The sequence below is a fragment of the Anoplolepis gracilipes genome, chromosome 4, assembly GCF_047496725.1.
Source record: "Anoplolepis gracilipes chromosome 4, ASM4749672v1, whole genome shotgun sequence".
NCBI classification, from domain to species: domain Eukaryota; kingdom Metazoa; phylum Arthropoda; class Insecta; order Hymenoptera; family Formicidae; genus Anoplolepis; species Anoplolepis gracilipes.
The window spans coordinates 4,769,477-4,791,122 of NC_132973.1; the positions used below are offsets into that span (position 1 = coordinate 4,769,477).

Below are 21,646 nucleotides of genomic sequence, written 5' to 3' on the forward strand. Positions count from 1 at the left end.
CGATGACCTCTTTATTCGTGGGACATTGGTACAACAACCCCGACAACAGTTGGAAATCCCGACAATGATACTATGGTGATGATGATGCGGAATAATTTCCTTTTCGCATTAGAAGAGAAAGAGTCTCCAGTGAAAAATAGACTGACGAAAGGCGCGTGCACGAGTGTCTTTAGAGTGTATTTTCGTCCGACAATGACTCACAAGAACCTGAACTTAAAAAAAAATTAAATCAATACTAAATAACGGATAAAACCTGTTTTAAAACTATAACTTTTTCTGAAACAAAGTTTAAGATATACATTACTTTTAAAAGATATGTAAATTGCTTTGAGATATTAAATTTTCTCCTTTCTCCTCCCCCCCCCCCCGACCCTAATTTGTAATTCGATCGTGTCGTTGCTTCAAGCAAAACAGAAAAAGATACAAAAGCTACACTATATGATTATCTCTCATCTTAATATATGTATAGTTCTTCCTTGTGAGTTATGAATTATTTTTACAAAGTTGTCCGAGCAATCTATAACGCTTTAATATATATTATTTGTGCATAATAATAATAATATTGCAACGATTGTTCTGTTTCTTTTTATTAGTTACGTTCTCAATTATCATGATATTATCAAACTCTAGTAATCGCGCATAAATAAATGATCTGATAGATGAATGATCTTTCGAGAGACAAAGCGTTACTTGTATTACAAGCCAAGTTATTGTCATTATCATCGCGAACGTCATGTTAACAAAAGAACATTGCGCCTCGTTGTTAATATTATTTTTGTAATTTATGTCTATAATTTAATTACGTTGCGCAAAATTTATGTTTACAATATTTTTGTATGACAAAACAATAATTTGTTAGAAAAGTGACGATTTTTTATTTCTAGTTAATCGAGGTTTTCAGATTCATGCTCGCGAAACAAATCTCATACAACATTGCCAAGTTAATTAATCGCTCGACAACTTTCCGTAAAATATTTGAGAACGTTTAATGAATGTATCCACGTTATTATATTGGCGGAAATCAACAATCTATCGAGCGATTATTTTGAGTAGCGAAAAATATATTAAATTGCCTTGTGAGAGGCATTATCCAATTTTCTTGATCATTAATAACATTAAGTGAACTAATTATTTTTAATATAAATTAGTTTAAATATAAATCGCAATTTCAAGTTTATAGCTATATAGTTATGTATACTACTATTTTTAATTAGGTAAATTTTCCAAAAACAAAAAAGTGAATGATCTTTAAAGATATAAAAATTCAATTTCTAATTTTTAAAAATGTGCTTTAGATATTATATTTTAATATAATAAAAAAAAATTAAAGTTCTGATATTTTTATTTTCGAAAATAATTCTAATGGATTAATAAGATTGTTATGTTAAAAATGATACTAAACACTTAGTTAGATACATAATAAAAATGTTTGTTTAATTGAAAATTATATATATATTCAATATATATATATATATATATATATATATATATATATATATATATATATTCATGTTGTGTTTGGCGTAATTTATCACAAAAGTTTCATGTGAGAGGCATTATCCAATTTTCTTGCAGGTTTCTCCGATAATGACGAATAATCATTTCAGCCGATCAATCATTTTCTAAATCGTTGCAATTGTGTCGTGTGTCGCTTGTAATCGTTATCGATCAGATCTGTGCGCTTACCTTTAGATATGATTATGATAATAAATAATCGCTTGCTATACACAACATTGTCCGACGAAGTCTCCAACGCGAAATTATCCGAGCGAGCGTAATTTTTTAATACTCGAATGTCGTAATCGTATAATTATCTCGCGGTAACTATTTGTCGCCGCTCTGGACTATCTGCGCGCAACTAATAACATAATGTTATACTGCAATTACTGTGTGTGAAGCAAGTCGGTCGAGGTCGAGCATGATAGGTTTTCACAGCATTCTCACATAAATTACATTTGTCGCCAATTCAAATCTAATTTAATTGGTCGTGAGTTTACTTCTTTTCTTTGTTTGAAACAAAAAAGCTGATTACAATACAAAATATATTTTATATGTAAAGCTTAATAAATAAAGAGAGAAAGAGAGAGAGAGAGAGAGAGAGAGAGAGAGAGAGAGAGAGAGAGAGAGAGAGAGAGAGATCATGTATCTATTATAATAAAATGTATAAAAAATTATAAATTATATAAAGGCTTATTTAACTTTATTATCTATTACATAACATATAAGTCATAAAGTGTCTGTTTTACGTAACCATGAATTATTGTACACATACGCACACGCACACACACACACACACATACACACACATATATATATATAAAAATACACAAAGATTATTTGGCTTTAGAGCTATATGATTACTATATGAATAAAACAAATTTATTTATGCATAAATATATAATTATTTATAAATAATATATAATTCATGAATTGTATAATGTAGTAAATTCGTAACTATTTTTAACTTTAAAAATATTATCTAGTGTGTTAACAGTCAGGCGAACGTTTCGATCAGATTTTTCTGATCATCTTCAGCGCATAAATTTAATCAATAAAGTAAAATAAATATGATGTAAAAAGAGTTAATTACAGACATGTATCGCATAGCGTGATGTTATAAAAAATTTTTGATCTGCATGTAGAGAGTTCTGTAGAGTTTTCTGTGATTGTAGTTTTTTATATTGGTACATAAGTTGATCTTTATGATTAGCTGATACTGTGCGCCCTTCCCTAGTTCGTTAACCAGTAGATGTGCTCTATGATCAGTTATTATCTACGTGATGTATAATCATTTTACAAAAAAAAAAAAAAAAAAAAACTAATAATAGAACCACAAAAGAACGTCACAATGACAATGTCAATTAATTAAATGAAATTCACTTACAATGGAGAAACCTATGTCGTAGTGTAATATAAAATAGAATAATGTGCTTATGTAGTATAATAAATCGAAATTTAAATTGAACGCCAGTCATAACATGTATATATATATATATAGTAAAATATGAGTGAATATAGAATTAATGATATAAATGTAATCATATAAATCATTTATGATTTTAATTTATATTAAGAATGTGATATGTAGAGTGGGCCAAAAGTTTGGAAACTATTGAATAGCGTTTCATACAAAGAACTTTATTATAATGTTTTGAAAACGTCTCGATATTAGCTGCAAAAATATCTAATAAAAAAGGGATTTTCATCTAAAAAAGTAAAATTAACTTGATCTAATCTTGACAGCGCCGCCCAGAGTCCAATTTGTCATCAAAATGCCTCTTTTTAAGCATTATAATTTTTTGTCTGAAACATTTTTTTCTAAAGTGCATACTTTATGAAATATTCGACCGTTTCCAAACTTTAGGGCCACTCTGTATAATGATATATACGAGCAATATTTAAGAGGTATTATTAACAAGTTTTATATGAAATAAAATAAAATAAAATTTTATAAATTTTCATATATAATATAAAAATTTATTATATTTTATATAAGACTTTAAAATTTATTTTATATTATGTATATATAATAAAATTAAGTTTTATGTAAAATATATATAATGTATATAAAATATGATATAAATAATTATCATATAGAAACAAATGTGTTAATAATACCTATCATAATACTCATGTATCATTCTTGATGCGTGAGATTAATTTACAGATAGTTATTATCGATGATTTATAGAAACATGTCAATTACTATTATTGATTCTATCCATTCATATTTTATTATCTCTCTTGTCAATGATAGAATCAGTTAGCTCGTAAACCTCCTTCAACGTTGTCGCGGACGTTGTTAAAACATTGTAAGATTTAAAACGTTTACTTTGTTTTGCGTCCGAGCATATCAGAGTATTCTTTCGATATCAACGAATTTAACAGATTGTCAGGTCGATACAATGCAAATGAATTGAGGAAGGAGGAGAACACTATTTACGACTTGTGCTACTTCTCGTAATGCGACGTAGGCAAACTAAACCTTTCGAAATGGCGAACGTAAAATTTAAGTGGGACGTGTCTTACACACTTGCAACAACAACTGCACATGCATTATTCAGCCGCGAGACAAATGTATACCGTGTTCGTTGCGTACCGGTGCTTGACCGCAGTTGCACCTAGCGTTAATTGACTTTAACGTTAAATTTATGACTGGAAGATCGTAAATGATGCACGTTGATATGACCAATGGAATAGCGCCCATTCCTGCCGCTACTCCATGATTTTGTTATGCGGGCTAGTATGGAAGAAAAAGAGGTCCGAAACACTGTACTAAAATATCTTTTTCTCTCTAAACCACCGTAAAAATGGCAAACGGATCAATAGCAGCCGATTGAAAAAAGCCGACGAAAAGCTGGTTATAGCCCGTTTTCCACGAGACAAACGTTATATAACAATAGAATTACTACACGAAAAATAATTTGTTGTTTCTCTCTCTCTCTCTCTCTTTCTATATTAATCGAAGCAGTTGTTCCATTTTTAATATTTCGTTACTTGCGTTGCGAAAATATTATTCCTGACATCGTGAAAATTCGACACCATAATTTCACGCAATTGCAATCCGGAGTTGCAATTTTTGTGCAGAAGCATTGCATCTCTATTGCGTTTTAACTCGTCACATAATACGAATAGCCCGGTTTCACAATCTTCATGTATTCTTTTCGGTGCCTCTTCGTCATTGTTATTGATTGTCCGACATGATTGCTACGATTAACCATTTGCCGCAGCTGTCGCGCGTGTCTCTTTAAAGTGGAAAATTATCGATGGAAAGACGCTCGTAAAGCGCGCATTTTCTTTTTAGAACGAAAATAAAGGGGAATGTTTTAGCTCATCTTTTACGAGCTCGTTTCGGCATCAGCTGACCTTGTTACCTACATTTTATCGAGGAACCAAAGAAGAACGCGACATTAAGGGGAAGAGTAGGGAGTCGAAGCAGAATGAATTAAACGAACGAAAAAAGTAAATCGGTCACACAAATAACGGCATCCATTCTGTGGATTCGACCGAAGTAAAAGAATAAGATAAAAATAGTAAAGATGTTGTGTTGATCTCGAATAAACATTGAATTTTTCATTTCTATTGAGATTAAAATAATATGGATTTGTTTTTTAATTGATTAAACGTAATTCTGTATCTTAAAAGGGAATTAAAGTCAACAAAAAAAGATGATGTCTAATGACAAGATTATATTTTTATTAATAAAAATTTACTAATAAAAAGAGTGAAATCCGGTTTTATCTTCTTTTTTCATAAAATTTGACTATTACAATTATGTTTATCTTTTTCTCTCTGATTATTTTTCTAGATATTAATAAATTTTATAGAAACATGTTTTTTTTTCTTCAAAACTATATATATAAATTTGTTATAGTAAAATTATATTCTCTTTTTATCAATAACAATAATAATTTGATCTATATTATAATGTAAATTACATTATAAGGAGAAAGAAATCATATATTTTTATATTAAAGTATCGAGTTTTTAATCAAAATTTTGTAAATGAATTTATATTTATTTATTTAATTAATAATTTTTAAGTAAAGAAAAAAATACTAAGTTACATATAAAACAACTACTTTTTTTTTTAGTATAGCAAAGTAAGGCTTTCACGAAAAGTATGTAGGTCTTCTCTTCGAAAAGGAGGAGCATTAAAAAGAGGGAGAGGACAAAAAAGGACAAGAAAGAACACAAAGCGAAAAAGTATCGCCCCCACTTTTCCTCCCCAGTAGAGCGAACCATCGTAAGTGGCAAGTTCACTTGTCACGATGGGCCTCCGATTATTCATTTAACGGGACTTGCACATCCACGACGGCCGGAGAATGATGATTTCTCCAGAAGACAGCGAGTTCGGAGTTCGACTTTTGTGCTCAGTCTTCTTTTATGCGGGTACGCGCGTGGATTGCTCTGATTATCTGTGACTTTCGACAAAAAAAATTTTTTCGAGCTTGATAATTTAGGTGAAGCGAGTTTATCGTTCAATCAGCCTCGTGGGAGGCTTGATTTGATTTGCCTCTTGAAGTTACGAGACTTAATTTATTAATAATTTAATTGTTCTCAATGTTTAATGTGTTGTCGTACATTATTATAAAATTATTCAGCACTTAGTTCGTGGTACATACTTAACATCTCGCGCACTTGGTGACGAAATACGTTTTCACGTGTAACTGCGAAGGACGGACTAAAACTTTTGTCACTTCGCGGTTCGTTGCATGATCTTCTCGTAAGTCTATAAGGGGATCTCTTAGGTGTCAGTGATGCAAGGATCCCGTCTCTCGTAACATTTAAATGAAACGTGCGCCACAGCCACGTGGTGTTTAGACCGACAGTGAACGTCGAAGCGAGTATAACTGCGGGTATATTATCTCCAAACGACGTCTAAACAGTCGACTTGTTTCCATAAATTCTTGTGTACAATAATTAAAAGAAGATAGACTGAGGCTGTATTGACAAAAAAAGTTCACAAGGAGGACTGAATGGAAGAGTTGTGAAAGATCAAGAGAAAAATTATCGTAACCAAAGAGAAGAGTCTTCAGAACGTAGGACGATACATACGCGAACAAGAAAAAAGGGGGTTTTGGAATTTAAATATTTATCATTCGAGGAACCTTCGAGGTTTTCGGTGCGTGTATGTGTGCGTTGCAACGATAATCCTTTTAAACCAGTCGACTTTGAAATCTCTACCCGCACGCATCTCGCGCCGCACATCCGTTTGCTCGTGAACGTGTTAGCTCGTTAAACACTCCAACACGGGTTCCGTACTGTCTAACGTAAGTCGATGCGAGAGCTTTGATTCATTCAAGTGACATATTTTCTCGACAGAATGCACCTTGCGATTATCCAAATTAAATTTGTAAATTTGCTGTTTTCATTCATTTATCATCCTGTGATGAAAATAGTAACAACTCTTGTCAATATTGTTCCATTTTTAAATATTATTTCCAGTACACATTAATTATAGAGTGATTCGATGTGAAAACATAACATTTAATATCAATTATAAATATATAAATATGACGAATTAAATAAATCTTGAATTAACTTGGACGATTTTCTGCAAGAAGCTAACAACTTACAAAGATAAATAAACTGAAGTTTTGACATTTGTTCTATTACACGAAATATTACAATCTCAATTTATTTCTGTGAGTTGATTCCTTTTTGCAGAAAAGTCGTTAACTAAGTTCAATTAGTTTTTATTTTAATACTTGTATCGCTTTGTCTACAAATGTTTTATAACTACGACGCAATTTATTATATCATATTATAAAAGTTGTGACCCACGTGTATCATGTGATTTCTTCTTTTCCCTTAAAGGTGTTTCTGGAGCATCGCGGTAAAGATGAGGTAGGACAACTAGTCGGTGCCAAAACCCATGGCGCAACACCCCTAGTCATGGCTTGTCGGAATGGACATTATGATGTGGCAGAATATCTAATTGAAAAATGCGGGGCAGACGTAGAACAGCCTGGGTCAGGTAAGACCACAGTCATTCTTTCATTAATGGCTTTGTTCTATTCATCTATGGAGGCTAATTTTCAACTACGCAAAAGTAATGTCAATAAATTACCATCGATTTTTGGTCAAATATATAAATAGCAAAGATTAGGATCGTTACAATCAAAAACAGTCTGTATACTCATTATTTTATTTACGATTATTATGTTTGTGTAAAGATGTAAGTAGGAAAAAATTTTTTTTTTCCTCATAAAATACAGTTTTTTTTGGGAGGTAAAAATAAGTCTCAGGTTTTTCCTCCAAAATATTTAACATCTTTATATTTTGATTATTGTAAGTTAATTTTTGTTATTTTTTAAATTTTTTGAGTGAAATATCATTAATAACATTAAATGAACTAATTATCATTATTTCAAATATAGATCACATTCTCAAATTTATAGTTATATAGTTACGTATACTATTATTTTTTTAATTACTATTTTAAATTAGGTAAATTCTTTAAAACCAAACAAAAAATGAATAGTCTTTATAGATACAAAAATTCAATTTTTAATTTTTAAAAATGTACTTTAGTCACTATATTTTAACATAATAAGAAAAAATTAAAGTTCTGATATTTTTATTTGTTTTCGAAAATAATTTTAATAAATTAATGAGATTTTTATGTTTAACGTGTTACTAAACACTTATTATTAGATAAATAATAAAAATTTTTGTTATGTATCTAATTGAAAATTATATATCCAAATCATGTCATGTTTGATGTAATTTACCGCAAAAGTTTCATGAATCCACTAAAATTACTTTCGAAAAAAGATAAATTAAAAGTATAAGAACTTTAGTTTGTTTATTATATTAAGAAAAAATATAAAGAATGATAATATTAAAAAATTTTTTTTTTAATTTGTTTTTTTTTTTACGTCTACGTTTGTGTGATTATTTTTTTCGCTATGTGAAGCCCCTTGTACAATGCAATAGGAATAGCACAAGCAAGAAGAGATCATCTCTCTCTTTCTTGTTTGTGTTACTTCCTATTGCCTGTTGTCTGGCATCGTGCAATGTGGCTGTAAGTCTTCGCTTTTGCTATTAATTGTAAGATATTATAGGGTAAACTCGGGTAAGATGGCCATAATTTTTTAAAATGCAAAAAACATACTTTTATTTTTGTTATTTTTTAATAGTGTTTGGCATATTATCTTCACTGAATTTTAAATTACGTAATATTATGGAAATTAAAAGAAAGAAATTTATATTATCAAAATAGGACAACATAAGCATTGGCCATCTTACCCAACTTTTAAGGAAAAGATGACCATAGTGACGGCAAGATGGCTATAATATTTATAAAAAAATAGTGTAAACGAAAATAAAAATTATAGGTCATATAACAATTTACATATCTTTATAATATGTCTAACGTCAATTATGATAGCTTAACTGTAATTTATTCGATTATTTATAATAGTTTTGGACAAATGAAAAACTTTGCAGGTAGTCAAAAGTAAAAATATGGTGTAAGATTCACAATATCGTTATTTCGAATAATGTATGCACATAAATTACTGTAAATATCGATTATCTTTGATAATGACTAAAAAAGCGCACTATGTAGGGATTATTGAAAAAATTACAGGCTATGGCCATCATACCCTAGTTTACCCTATATTTAAAATATTATATATTTTTCAACGTTTCTTTTCGAAAACAGTGGTCTTCGAAGGCGAGACAATCGAGGGCGCACCACCCTTGTGGTGCGCGGCAGCCGCTGGTCACTTGGCCCTAGTCAGACTGTTGGTGAAACGAGGCGCCAAAGTGAACTCGATTACGAAAACGAATTCTACCCCTCTTCGCGCTGCATGTTTCGACGGACATTATGACATCGTGAAATTTCTAGTACAACATGGTGCAGGTAAGAAAATATAAATTTATAAATATATATTTTCTATAGCTGAGAATATTCAGCTATAGTTACGTAAACTACTATTTTTAATTATTATTTTTTTAATTAGCTAAATTCTCCAAAAACAAAAAATGAATGATTTTTATTATAGATATACAAAAATATAATTTCTAATTTTTAAAAATGTACTTTAGTCACTATATTTTAATATAATAAGAAAAAACTTTAATTAGTTCTAATATTTTTATTTTCGAAAATAATTCTAACGGATTAATGACATTTCTATGATTAAAATGATACTAAACACTTAGTTAGATGCATAATAAAAATTTTCCAACATTATTGCTAGCATGTCGTCATTCTTGTCTAACATTCGGTGAACAAGGATGACTATACATATATTGGCAGTCGTCTAACAATGAATTCCAAAACGCAATTGTTGAATAAATAATAGCAAAGCGCAAAAAGATTTCGTGATTTGTAGAAAAGTCTGAACCATTTGCGAAAATATAATTTCGATAAAATTATATTTACGGAATATTCCATGAAATATTCGATCAAGCACGATTTTTTTCCCAGGATTGGCAAAGTTCCACATTTTTCGGATAAAATTCATGTCAGTGATTAAAACCGATATTTGGAAAATTCAGCAAAAACTGGTCTTTTCTATTAAAATAAATAGAAAACATTTTTATTGATATTTAATTGAGAGAGAATTTTCTAATTTAAACTGTATCAAAAATAAAATCCATAATAGATTAGGAATCGATGTAAGCAAATAAATTGGTTTTTGTTAGAAGATGTTGCGAAGTAAATACAAATCAGATCTATATTAATAAAAATTTTTAATTCTGTTACTATTACATTTTTGTTAATAAACTATAAAAATTAATATAAAATAATATTTATATTTCCAAAGTTTTTGTTTTTTAAAAATTTCACATATTAATTTGAAAAAGACTTTATTATTATATTCATTTTATTTTTTCAAGTTGTAGTAATTAATATGATTTATTAATTAAAGCAAAAATATATTTTTACATAAAGTTATATAAATATTTTAGTGTTACACATTAATTATTTCTACAGTTTTTATCAGTTGAATCTATTGGATAAAATCCAGGACGATAAAAACGGACCATTTATCATGGCTTTTCCACTGGACTTTTCCAATCCTCTTTTTTTTCTATATGAAAAGAAAAAATTACTTTATGTAATCAAATTTTTAAAACGCTCTGCTCGACTTTACAGATATCGAGATGGCAAATCGACACGGGCACACATGTCTGATGATTGCATGCTACCGGGGTCACGTTAAAATCACAAAGTTCCTACTCGCTCTGAAGGCGGACGCGAACCGTAAGTCCGTGAAGGGCAACACGGCGTTGCACGACTGCGCCGAGAGCGGATCCCTGGAGATATTGAAGATACTTGTTGAGCACGGCGCTCAGATGGACGTGGACTCGTATGGGATGACGCCACTTCTCGCGGCAGCAGTAACAGGTTAAAGCAGAAAGTTCCACGCATCACTCGAAGGTTCCCTTAAGATAGTTTATTTTGCTCTGATCTGAAGCGATCTGTTCCGCGATGATAAGACAGCTGGGAAAAAAGCGAGCACTAATGAAAAACGTTTCTTCGCCTCCCTTTCTTAGGTCACACGCATATCGTCGAATACCTCATAAGCATTCCGCAACTATTCAGCAGGAAAGAGCGCATCGACGCGCTGGAGTTACTTGGGGCAACGTACGTGGACAAGAAAAGGGACATGATAGGCGCTCTCCAGTTTTGGAAGCGAGCTATGGACGAGAGGTAAAGATAAACTCACAAAATTTCGATTTTTTCTTTCAAATAACATAACGATTAATAAATCGTTATGTTTGTAATTATCACGAGAGTTACATAAATTCAAAGGTCATCAGTCAGAAGAATGCGGGAGAAATTCTGACGTTAAAATCTTAGGTTCTGACTGGTCGTTACAATGTATAATTAATACAGCTTGGGCTTGGTGAATGTTAACTATTTAATTTTAATTTAGATGCATGTTTTAGTTATCTTATGAATTTCAATCTAACGCATAAGCGAGTACACCTCTGATCGTCTGTATGCACTTTTACATTTAGTTACATATACGTTTTGATATTATTTCATTTTTCTTACCGTATTAATTATATATTGTAATGACCAGTCAGAACCTAAGATTTTAACGTCAGAATTTCTCCCGCATTCTTCAGACTGATGACCTTTGAATTTATGTAACTCTCGTGATAATTACAAACACAACCACTTACACATTATATTAATAGTACTTATATATATGCGTCTAACATGTCCGTGGACTACTTCAGAAACCGCATGCCTTATGTTGGAATTTTTCATATGGTATAATTTTGAAAATACTTTTCAAATATAACATGAAAGCAAATATTTTATTTTACTTGAATTGTTTAACGCGATATTATAAGTTTGATCTTGTTTTTCTCAGTTAAAAATAATTAACGTCTTGCAATATTTTTTCTCAGATATCGAGGAGACGGCCCAATGATATCAAAACCTGAATGCCTGCCCCTTGTAGCCGCTTACGATTTCGCCCGAGAAGTAGTCGAACCCGAGGCCTTGGATGATTTGTTGGCGGATCCAGACGAGATGCGCATGCAGGCACTGGTGATTAGAGAACGGATATTAGGACCGGCTCATCCGGACACGAGTTATTACATCAGATATCGCGGGGCGGTTTACGCGGATGCGGGTAAATTTCGTCGCTGTATCGAGTTGTGGAACTACGCTCTCGATATGCAGCAGAGTATGCTGGAGCCGTTAAATCCGATGACGCAAAGCTCTCTATTCAGTTTCACCGAACTCTTTAGCTTCATGGTAGGCGAAGAAGGCAGACAGACAACCAGAGGTCGTAGAGTACCACCGGTGAAAAGAGAAGATCTTTTGAAAGTCTTCGAGAAAGCTGTAAGTACGAAAACGACGTTGTCGTCTGCAAATATGGCTCGATCAGTGTTTCACGTAGATAACGTAGATTGACATTATCGAGATAACAAAAAGCACTGGATCTGCATCGACTTTTATTTTACTTTTTTTTTATTTCATTACACTTTGTAAAAAATTATTTGCAGGTTAACGAAGTAGCGAAAGGAAAGCAAATGTTGGATAAAATGAGCGACTTAGCGTGTGAACGCGATCTAACGTTCTTGAACAGAGTCCTCGTAATCACCCTGCACTTGGCATGTCTGTTGACACGTGAGACCGGGGAGGAGGGTAGTGAAGAATACATCGCCTTACATAAGGAACTGTATAAGTTAGTCCGAATAAATGCCAAAGGCAAACAGGTGAGCGACCGCTAGTAATGAATATCGAATAAGAATCGAGAAAGTAAAGGCAACCATTATAATATCTATGTCTTCGGGTTTACGTGTTGTTTTTTCAGGGTCGCGACGCGTTACAATTAAGCCACAGCGAAGATGGTGCCCTGGTTGGCAGGTATCCTACGTGCAAATTTCCATCTCCACATTTGACCAAGGCTTTGCTAAGAGTCGGCGCGGACGTGACTGCCAAAGACAATGACGGGAACACAGCTCTTCATCTAACTGCGTTGTTGCGTCCTTGGCGAGCGGCCTTATCGATCGATTTGCTTGACGCCGGCGCGCATCTCGATGCCGTCAACAACGACGGCATGACATTCGAGATGCTGTTGTGCGATAAAGAGCTTTACGATTCGATTTATCCCTTGAAATACACCAAGCTCGCTTGTCTTGCCGCCCGAGTAGTCAGGCAGACTCAAAAGATTAGTAAAGTACCCCAACACCTTCGCGCTTTTGTCGAAATGCACTAGCAATATCGAAAGGAAAGTACACGTGCACAGGACGCGACACCGCCGATATTGAAATATATCACGGCGGGGAGCATCCCAATCGACTGATTTTGAGAAAATTTGACGAGAACAGAAGTAACTTCGAACGTTGATGAATCAGATTTCATTTAACGATTCATTTATTCTATCATTGAGCCTCCTCTTTTTATATAGTACATATCGGAATAAAAATAAAAGATCCCGTAAAGTATAATTCTCTTACCCAATGTACTATAAAGCACACATGATCCCAAAAAGATCTCTTAATTATTTTTTTTCTGATGTAAAACGTTTTGCAACAAGATTTTCTCAAAAGAATTGGCGCAAAATTTTAAACGATTGATATCCTTTCCTTTGCACTTTATAATTAATTTATTTTAAAAATTTATAATTAAATTGTTTTTAAAAATACATGAAGTATAAAAGTTTCTAGAAAGACAATAAAAAAAAGTTGTTTTTATATGTGTGTGTGCATTTCCCTATTAAAAGAAAGTCTGATAAAGTAAAAGATTGTATATATATGTCAATTTAATATGACTATAGTATGATTATAATGATTGATATTGAAATACTTTTGAAAAGAATGGAAAAATTTTAATGCAAGACAATTTAAATCTCGTTTATATTTATTCTGATTCATAAATTTTCTCTATGCACTTTTTGGTGCTTATATTAACTAAGTATCTTATTATATTTGTTATTTAAAACTGTGTTAAGATGCGGCAATATTTTCATTGAAATAAAATCGTACGCTTTTTTTTTAACAATTTCTTGTTTGCCATCTCGTTAGGATCGTTGAGATTAGTGAATTAGATGAGTGTCGATAATGAATTTGGATAGATCTCTTTGGTGTCGAGTGTGCGATGATACGAAAGACTAAATCTTTGTGAATAAATTTAAGTATTCATCGGCATTGTAACGCGGTTGTATTGAATGTGGGGATATTGAATATTGTGATTTTATTATTACGTCGGCTAATTAAAGGCCTCTCCCTTATACATAAACCCCGCGCGAGCCATATTATATATATACATACCACGTTGACGATTGCTTAGCGATAACGATAAATATACGTTGAATTCAAGAGTGTGTAACCTTAGAGAAATGACTTTTTACCTTACTGTATAAACAAATGAAAAGAAAAACATGGATTTGTAATAAAAGTTTTCTGATAAACGATGAATAATGTAATTCTATATTTACATGTTACTCTGCGTACGAAAAAAATGATTGCGAGACATAAAATCGTGTGTTGCGTTTATATCTTCCGTTCCAGCACGTCTGAAAAAAAATATTATACGAGTTGACATTTTGTTGGTTCATTAATATTATAATATCCTAGGGCAAATGACAGCAATCGGAATTGACGATTCATTCATTCATAAGTGACGAGTTTTTCTTCGCCTTTATTTAAAAAATGTGATAATCCATACACATATATAAACTATATTAGAATTATGTACAATATATATATAAACGAGCGTGTGATGTTTAAGGTGCCTTTTGCTTTCGAGGTATTGAATCATGTTACTTAAACAAAATACCTTTTTTTTTTCTTTTTAACGCGGTTGTCGAATTGTCGAAGACGAATTTGTACGAAATGATCCGTGTATATATTACGCGATTTTATAGGTTTTACATGTTGCATTCAAATCGCTTACTTTATCACTAACACATTCACGCCGCGTCTAAATTATTGACTTCACCGTTGACATGTTACACTTAGGACGTCGCATTCTCTACAAAGATGATATCTTTACACTTGACCCATATATCGAAAGTCTCTTTTATGATGTAAATAGACGAGGTAAAAAAAATGCAAGTGTAAAAATAAGATTTCGATTTACTCTTTTTTTTTTTTTTTATTCTATGCAACTTACCGTCCCGCAAGATTCGACGTCGCTCGCGATAGCTTCCCTGGAAGAACAACATATTTGCGTGAGGTGACTGTTTGTCGGCTGTTAAAACTTACCTGATTTGGGTCACGTTGGGACAGATGTATCTCTCGATCATGACCTGTGGAAATAATTATTGACATCCACGTTGTATATTTATATGTCCCAGTGTAATAAAAAAAAAGTGTATTCCTTACGCTACGATAATTTGTATATACGTATTATGTCATTATTCTATCTTATGGGAAAGAAAAATGTTTCTCTCGTAAAATTTATACTGCGATAAATACAATGGCAAAACAGCAAACACTTCCTGACCTCTGAAATCGGCGGACCTATTAATCGGCGAAGGTATAGGATAACTCTTGTATCACAGCCCTCTGATCAATAATAAAAAAGGGGACAATACCACATCTCTCATCGAACACATGGGAATTTAATTTAAATACCGATGGAGAGAACGATTCGGTCATTAAAAAAGTGTGTTTCTATCATCAATCGCAGATGGAACGTCGGAATTTTAGGAACACACACACACTTACCATAGAATTATTGTATTTAGACTTTGGAAAGATGCGAAGTTTCCCGCATGCGATACAGATCGACACAGAGATTGTAATAAAAACTATACATTGGAATAGAATACAAATCATTGATATCACGCGGAGAAGATCTTTTGCCGTCCATGATTCTACAGTTCTACATACACAGAATCACCCGCACCACGTTGAAGAAAATGATGAAAATCACATCCCGTGTTAATCATCCCTTTCTCGGTCACCTTTTCTATTAAAATTCCTCGATCAAGCTCATTTTCATCCGCACAGTAAAAATACCATTAAAAGCTATTGGAGATGAAGAACGTTATTTGTGACATCACATACGGATGAATTTCGGTGCGAGCTTCGCTTTTAAATTGTCTAATAAAACATCTTTAATGACAGAACAGAAAATTGTGTTGATAATCAGGGGTAGATGACCATCAATCGTCTCTCTCTCTCTCCTTCTTCTCGGAATGTCTTTGGAAAATCGGGGAAGAAAAGCCTCTTAAAAAGTATCTCACCTGCGATGTGTGCAAACGAGCATTTTTTTTTTCCTTCTGCGCAGATTATTGATGTCCCAATATGCGGAAGATAATCAGGAGAGCGATCTGTATTTAAAGATATGTTAAAAATAAACGAATAGACTCGTATTTGTTTAAATGCAACGCGTTTATGGAACACTTTTTTTTAACGTGTTACATTTAAACATACGTGCTAAACTCACTTTCACAAGATCCATCCGAACCGACACAAGAGAGTGGCGTCGTTTAAAAAAATTATAATAAAAATTCATACACAACAGCACAGAAATAAAACACAACGACCAGTATTTTTTTTTGTTTTTTTTTTTTTTGTAGTCAAAACGGATTTGGATTTTATTCAATCACTGAGATTGTGGTTATACAAGAATGGTTATACAATGCACAGAATGTTCCTCGAGATCTACATGGCGAAAGAGAGGAGTTATGTTTACCAAAAAATAACATCCCGGAAAACATTTGATCCCATCCGTTCTATTAGAAGCAACTCTCAAATCTCTTCCATTTACACATACTGATAAGATTTTTAAAAAATCGACATTTGACATCTCAAAAAACTAAATTTACTTTTTGGTAAACATATTATGGTGCATAAAACGCTGAACAATTTAGCCAAATTTAGTCATCCAGTTTTATAAAGGCATCTAACATTCGTTCGCCAAAGTTTCGAAGCCAATGTGAACAGAGAGGGGATCCTTTCTAAAAAAATGAACTATAGGAAAGATTTCTCATATGCTGCACTTAGGTTGTTAAATCGTTTACAAGGATTCAACAGTAGCACGAAACGTGGTACAGCAAAAAAATAAACAAAATAATAACAATAATAATAATAATAATAAATTGTATGACTTCGCAGAAATCGCAGTGACGAAGCGCGGTCCCCTGTCAAACATCACAATGTACCTTTTGTTACGTATAAGAAAGTACGAACAATGCGAAAAATCCAACACATATAATCCACGATATGATCTGCATAAAATAAGATTGTAAACGAACGTACCTATCATATCTCGCAAGCCGGGAATATCTTAGTTCGAGCGAATAACGATTTTATAACGTTAAAAGTGCATGTTTACGATCGAAAGATTATCCTTTCGATTTCTAATCCCTTCCTTGTAAGTCAGTAATGGAGCCCAGCTGTGCCCAGAAGCGAGCAAAGCGTCAAGCACTTTAGACCGGAACGATGGAGAACCGATCAATCTCTCGTCATGATAACTAAGAAGTAAAGACTTACAGACTATAGATTCGCTAATTACCGTAAATAACCTGTAAATAGTAACTGTAAATAACCTACACACTGAAAAGAAACCTACTGATTTATAGTAAGATCATCATGAAACCTAAGCCTAAGCAACTATAGTCACGATCGCTAGAAAAAAACTGATTTAAGAAGTGAACAATTAGAGTAAAGACTTCCATTGTAAAAAGGAACGATAATTTGGTGATAAACAATGTAGAATCGAAAAAGTTGAGACGGTAAAAAGAGGGGATGCGAGGGTAATCGTCAGTAGTCGACACGACCGTTTCAACGTTGAGTAGTCATCACATAAACAACTTGCTGATCTTCTGAAGATAGATACTTCGCATTCACTGTCCTAAGTTCTCTGCCAGATAATTAGGATGAATTTCTAGTATTGTCACCAGGAGTAGAACAATCCTGCAGACGACACACAAACACCCAGCTTCCTTACGCTGCGTCAATAAGTTATGGTTAAGCATCGAAAGTTCGGCGATACGATCTTTTCTGTCAACATTACCTTGAATCCGTCGAGACTACCTTTTGGCTTTTTAGTATAGGCGCACATCAATCGTTCTGCCATCGATGCGTGATCGATTCATCATAGCTAAATACCATTATTAAGGAAAATAATTCATATAACACAAATATTTTCTTTTTCCAAGTAATAATGAATGATTAGTAGACAATCATTAGTTGACCGTCTCCCCTTGTTTTCTACTTTGGAGATCTCATACTTCATTTAAAATATAAAATTAAAAAGAGAAATGACTAATGTTCAATCCAAGTATTTTTCGTTAAGAAAAATATTCTCTACATATTCATATTGTTTTGTAAAAGGATACTCACAGCACGCTCAGCATCCCATTCAGATGCGAATCGTACCATGCCCATGTCAGCACCTCTCATTTCTGCAAATTTTACCTCTCCAGCATCTTGAAATTTATCACGTAACATTTGCCATGTTGTGTTTGGAGGTAACTGTGTAACAAGAAAAATGATTATAGTGAATCGTGAAGAACATTGAAAGAAAGTATATGACGCTAAAGCAAAGCACATACGTTTCCTATGAGGATAGTATCTGACATCGGTCGTGAACCGTTGGAGTTCTGTCGGTTGCCGCCACCACTTTGACCTTGATTCCCGGAAAAACCACCGCCACCACCGCCGGAAACGCGATCGCCATCTCCTCTACTAAAGCCACCGTCGAAATCTCTGCCACTGCCACCGAAATTGGAACCGCCAAATGCATTGTTACCGCCGAATCCTATATCATTGTCCAACTTTGATAGTCCACGTGGGGTAAATGAATTGTTTCCTTGTCCACCGGCCAAAGATGCCTGCAGACCGCTCAAACTACCTACACCACCGCCGAAATTGTTTAGATTCGAAGCCAATTCATTCGTCAATGATGAATTCAACAACGAACTAGTAGTGAGATTGGCACCCAAACCGGCGCCGGCAAGACTAGCCTGAAGAGCCGCGGCATTCGTATTTGACAATGCTGATGCTGTGAACAAAGACACGATCTTCTGTTCGCACTCAATATCGAGATTTTAACCTATCTATGAAAATAGATGTAGAACTCACCTAATTGTGCAGGTACGACATTGTTTAAACCGGCGCCAAAAGCGCCTGCCGCTAAAACAGGCGCTGAAATAGGATTTACCACTGGTGGACTGTTTGCTTGAACATTGGGAATGTTTCTAGCTACGTCCAACAATCTATTACCACCAGCTCCGAGTCCCATGCCAATTCCCTTCAAACCTGAATTACAAAATAAATTAATTATATATAAAAACACCAAACATATATTACTTTAATTAAAAAAAAAAAAAAAAAAAAAAAAAAAAAAACCAAGAATACGCAAGTACCTTCTGGCAATTTGGGTGGCATGTCAGGTTCATTAGCTCTATCGAGTCTAACGGTCATACGTCTGTCATACAGTTGTTGATTGTGAAGCATCGAGATGGCTTGAACTGATTCCACTGGGTGATCATATTCAACAACTCCAAAACCTCTAGATTTACCATCCTTGTCTTTCCCCAATTCAACGTGCAATACTTTTCCCGCCAATTTAAAAACTTCAAGCAGCTTCTTCTCATCGACTTTATAATCCAACTAAATAAATAAATAGAACATGTATTTCTTCACTGCATAAATATTAATTTTATACAAATTTTATACTAATTTATATCAGTGAAGATAATTTTGTACTCTGGATCGGATCTCTGGTCTTATATTTTTCTTTTTTTGTTTTGGTTTAGTCCTGCCAGTTTAACAGGAAGCTAGCAGTGCTACAGTTTTTTTCAAAGCTGCACAGAATTATCAGAGTTACAAAATTATCTTAGCTGGTACAAATTAGTACAAGATAAGTATTAGATATTCCAATATTCGTTCGATTTGAATCTACAGATGATTCTGCCAGCTTTAAAGGAATAATATTATCCTTCGTATAATATATACTCGTGTTATACTAACATTAGCGACAAAAACCCTTGTAACCAAAGGACCATTGATGCCTAGGGACTCTAAGAATTGTGTACTAAGACCGTAGGTGTTTCCGAATTTATTGTCACCCCCACCGCCTCCACCACCGCCGCCACCACCGCCTCCACCGCTACTACCACCACCACCACCTCCACTGGGTGCAGACATATTTTGCCTTCCACCCCCTTGTGGCCTAGGAGGATCTCGGAATCTATCATCTCGATTTCTGTCATTGTTACGACCAGTGGCTAAACGACCATACTTATCGCGTTCTACGTCAAAATCCTGAAAAATATAAAAAAATATACTCAATATATAATAATTACAATTAAAGTAAATATTAAATCAATTAAATTAATGTGAAAATGCTAAATTATTAAAACATTATTTAAATGATTAGAAAATATTTTCACTTACTTCTTTGACAACAAGCTTTCTCCCTTTGATGTCATATCGATGCATTTTATCTACTGCTATTTTCACTGAGTCTGAATCTTCAAATTCTACTATCCCGCATCCTCTGGGTTTATCATTTTCATCCGTAAAAAGCTCTACATGTGCTACCTTGCCAACTTCATTTCTAAACAAATCTTTCAAATCCTGCCAGCGAAAATCATAAGGAATGTTTGACACATAAATCCGCCTGTCGGAAGCTTTCCTGCCACTGCGATCGTTTCTCTCTCTGCTGCGGTCACGGCTAGCTGAATTTATACGATTTGGTCTATCTGACCTTCGATTACGGTCACGCTCTCTACTTCTGTCTCTGTCATCATTATTCTGTGGTTGACCGCTACAATCACATATGGCAAAGTAATTGCATATATACATATATATATATATATGTATATACATATATATATATATATATATATATATATATATATGTATATACATGAATATAGTAAATTAATTTATCATGATACATCAAATCTTTCTTACATCATATATACAGACACATACATAAATATAAACGAGATTAAACAAATATAAGAAAAAAACCACATATAAAAGAGATATAAGAAAAAATAAGTAGCTGAATAAGATGGCCTTAGCTAAGATAGAATTTCGCAATTTATTTACGCCTAATAGAAGTACAATTACAGTGCTGAAAATTATTACAAATCAGGTATATCGAAACATAATATTTTTATCGTAATGGCATTTGCATCGCGAATACATTGCATCTTGCAATACACGCACACACATGCACGATTTCGCAGACAAATTAACGAGTTTTATCGCGCGATTAATCCGGATCAATTTCGTACTTACTCTTCCGTCTTTATCATTGTCGAAAGCCGGTTCTCGTGAATATTCTAAACACAAGCTTACAAACTAGTTGTCAAAAGTACATCGAGTGTACATCGAGCGTCGTATAAAATGGCCGTCACAGGAAATCGCTAGTCGCGTACCGGATGTCAAATTCGCGTTCACGAACAGTCGCAAAACGTTCCTCGTTCTTCCTAAAGCCCGTATCACACTACGAATTGAAAATTGAAGATTGAAGATTAAAGATTAGAATTCGACTAATCAGAATAAAAGGAACTAAAATTGCTTTGTCTTGATTGGTCAAATTTCAATCTTCAATCTTTAATCTCAATTTTTAATGCGTAGTCTGATACGGGCTTAAGTGGATGCGAGAGAAGAATAGAAAAAAGTATTTAATATTAATTATTAAATATTATACAATTATTAATATATTAATAAATATTAGAATAATATT

The 21,646-nt window shown here is 33.2% G+C and overlaps 2 protein-coding genes across 5 annotated transcripts in view; one reads left to right on the forward strand and one right to left on the reverse strand.

The window, feature by feature from the left end:
• Positions 1-14,406, forward strand: part of LOC140665071 (protein fem-1 homolog CG6966) — a 38,046-nt gene extending 23,640 nt beyond the window's left edge. Inside the window, exons 1-8 of one of the 2 annotated variants that reach the window (XM_072890779.1) lie at positions 6,169-6,773; positions 7,321-7,480; positions 9,173-9,373; positions 10,616-10,867; positions 11,017-11,173; positions 11,884-12,322; positions 12,487-12,699; positions 12,798-14,406. In XM_072890779.1, coding sequence (XP_072746880.1) covers positions 7,399-7,480; positions 9,173-9,373; positions 10,616-10,867; positions 11,017-11,173; positions 11,884-12,322; positions 12,487-12,699; positions 12,798-13,202 — 1,749 coding nt within the window. In that variant the 5' untranslated portion in view covers positions 6,169-6,773; positions 7,321-7,398 and the 3' untranslated portion in view covers positions 13,203-14,406. Of the gene's footprint in view, positions 1-6,168; positions 6,774-7,320; positions 7,481-9,172; positions 9,374-10,615; positions 10,868-11,016; positions 11,174-11,883; positions 12,323-12,486; positions 12,700-12,797 lie in introns of those variants that run through there. The other variant, XM_072890778.1, reaches the window with a different exon arrangement.
• On the reverse strand, positions 13,559-21,326 carry Rump (heterogeneous nuclear ribonucleoprotein rumpelstiltskin). 3 transcript variants are annotated; one of them, XM_072890782.1, is made up of 9 exons: positions 21,196-21,326; positions 20,341-20,713; positions 19,915-20,208; positions 19,308-19,554; positions 19,024-19,200; positions 18,495-18,943; positions 18,279-18,414; positions 17,954-18,040; positions 13,559-17,853 (listed from the first exon to the last, which is right to left on the reverse strand). In XM_072890782.1, exons 1-8 carry the CDS (start codon positions 21,210-21,212, stop codon positions 17,985-17,987), a joined length of 1,749 nt encoding a protein of 582 aa, XP_072746883.1. In that variant the 5' UTR covers positions 21,213-21,326; the 3' UTR covers positions 13,559-17,853; positions 17,954-17,984. The 3 variants fall into 3 exon arrangements, with proteins under 3 accessions (XP_072746883.1, XP_072746882.1, XP_072746881.1); XM_072890781.1 differs by having other exon boundaries at positions 13,559-17,888; XM_072890780.1 differs by having other exon boundaries at positions 13,559-18,040.
• Positions 21,327-21,646: the final 320 nt, after the last annotated feature.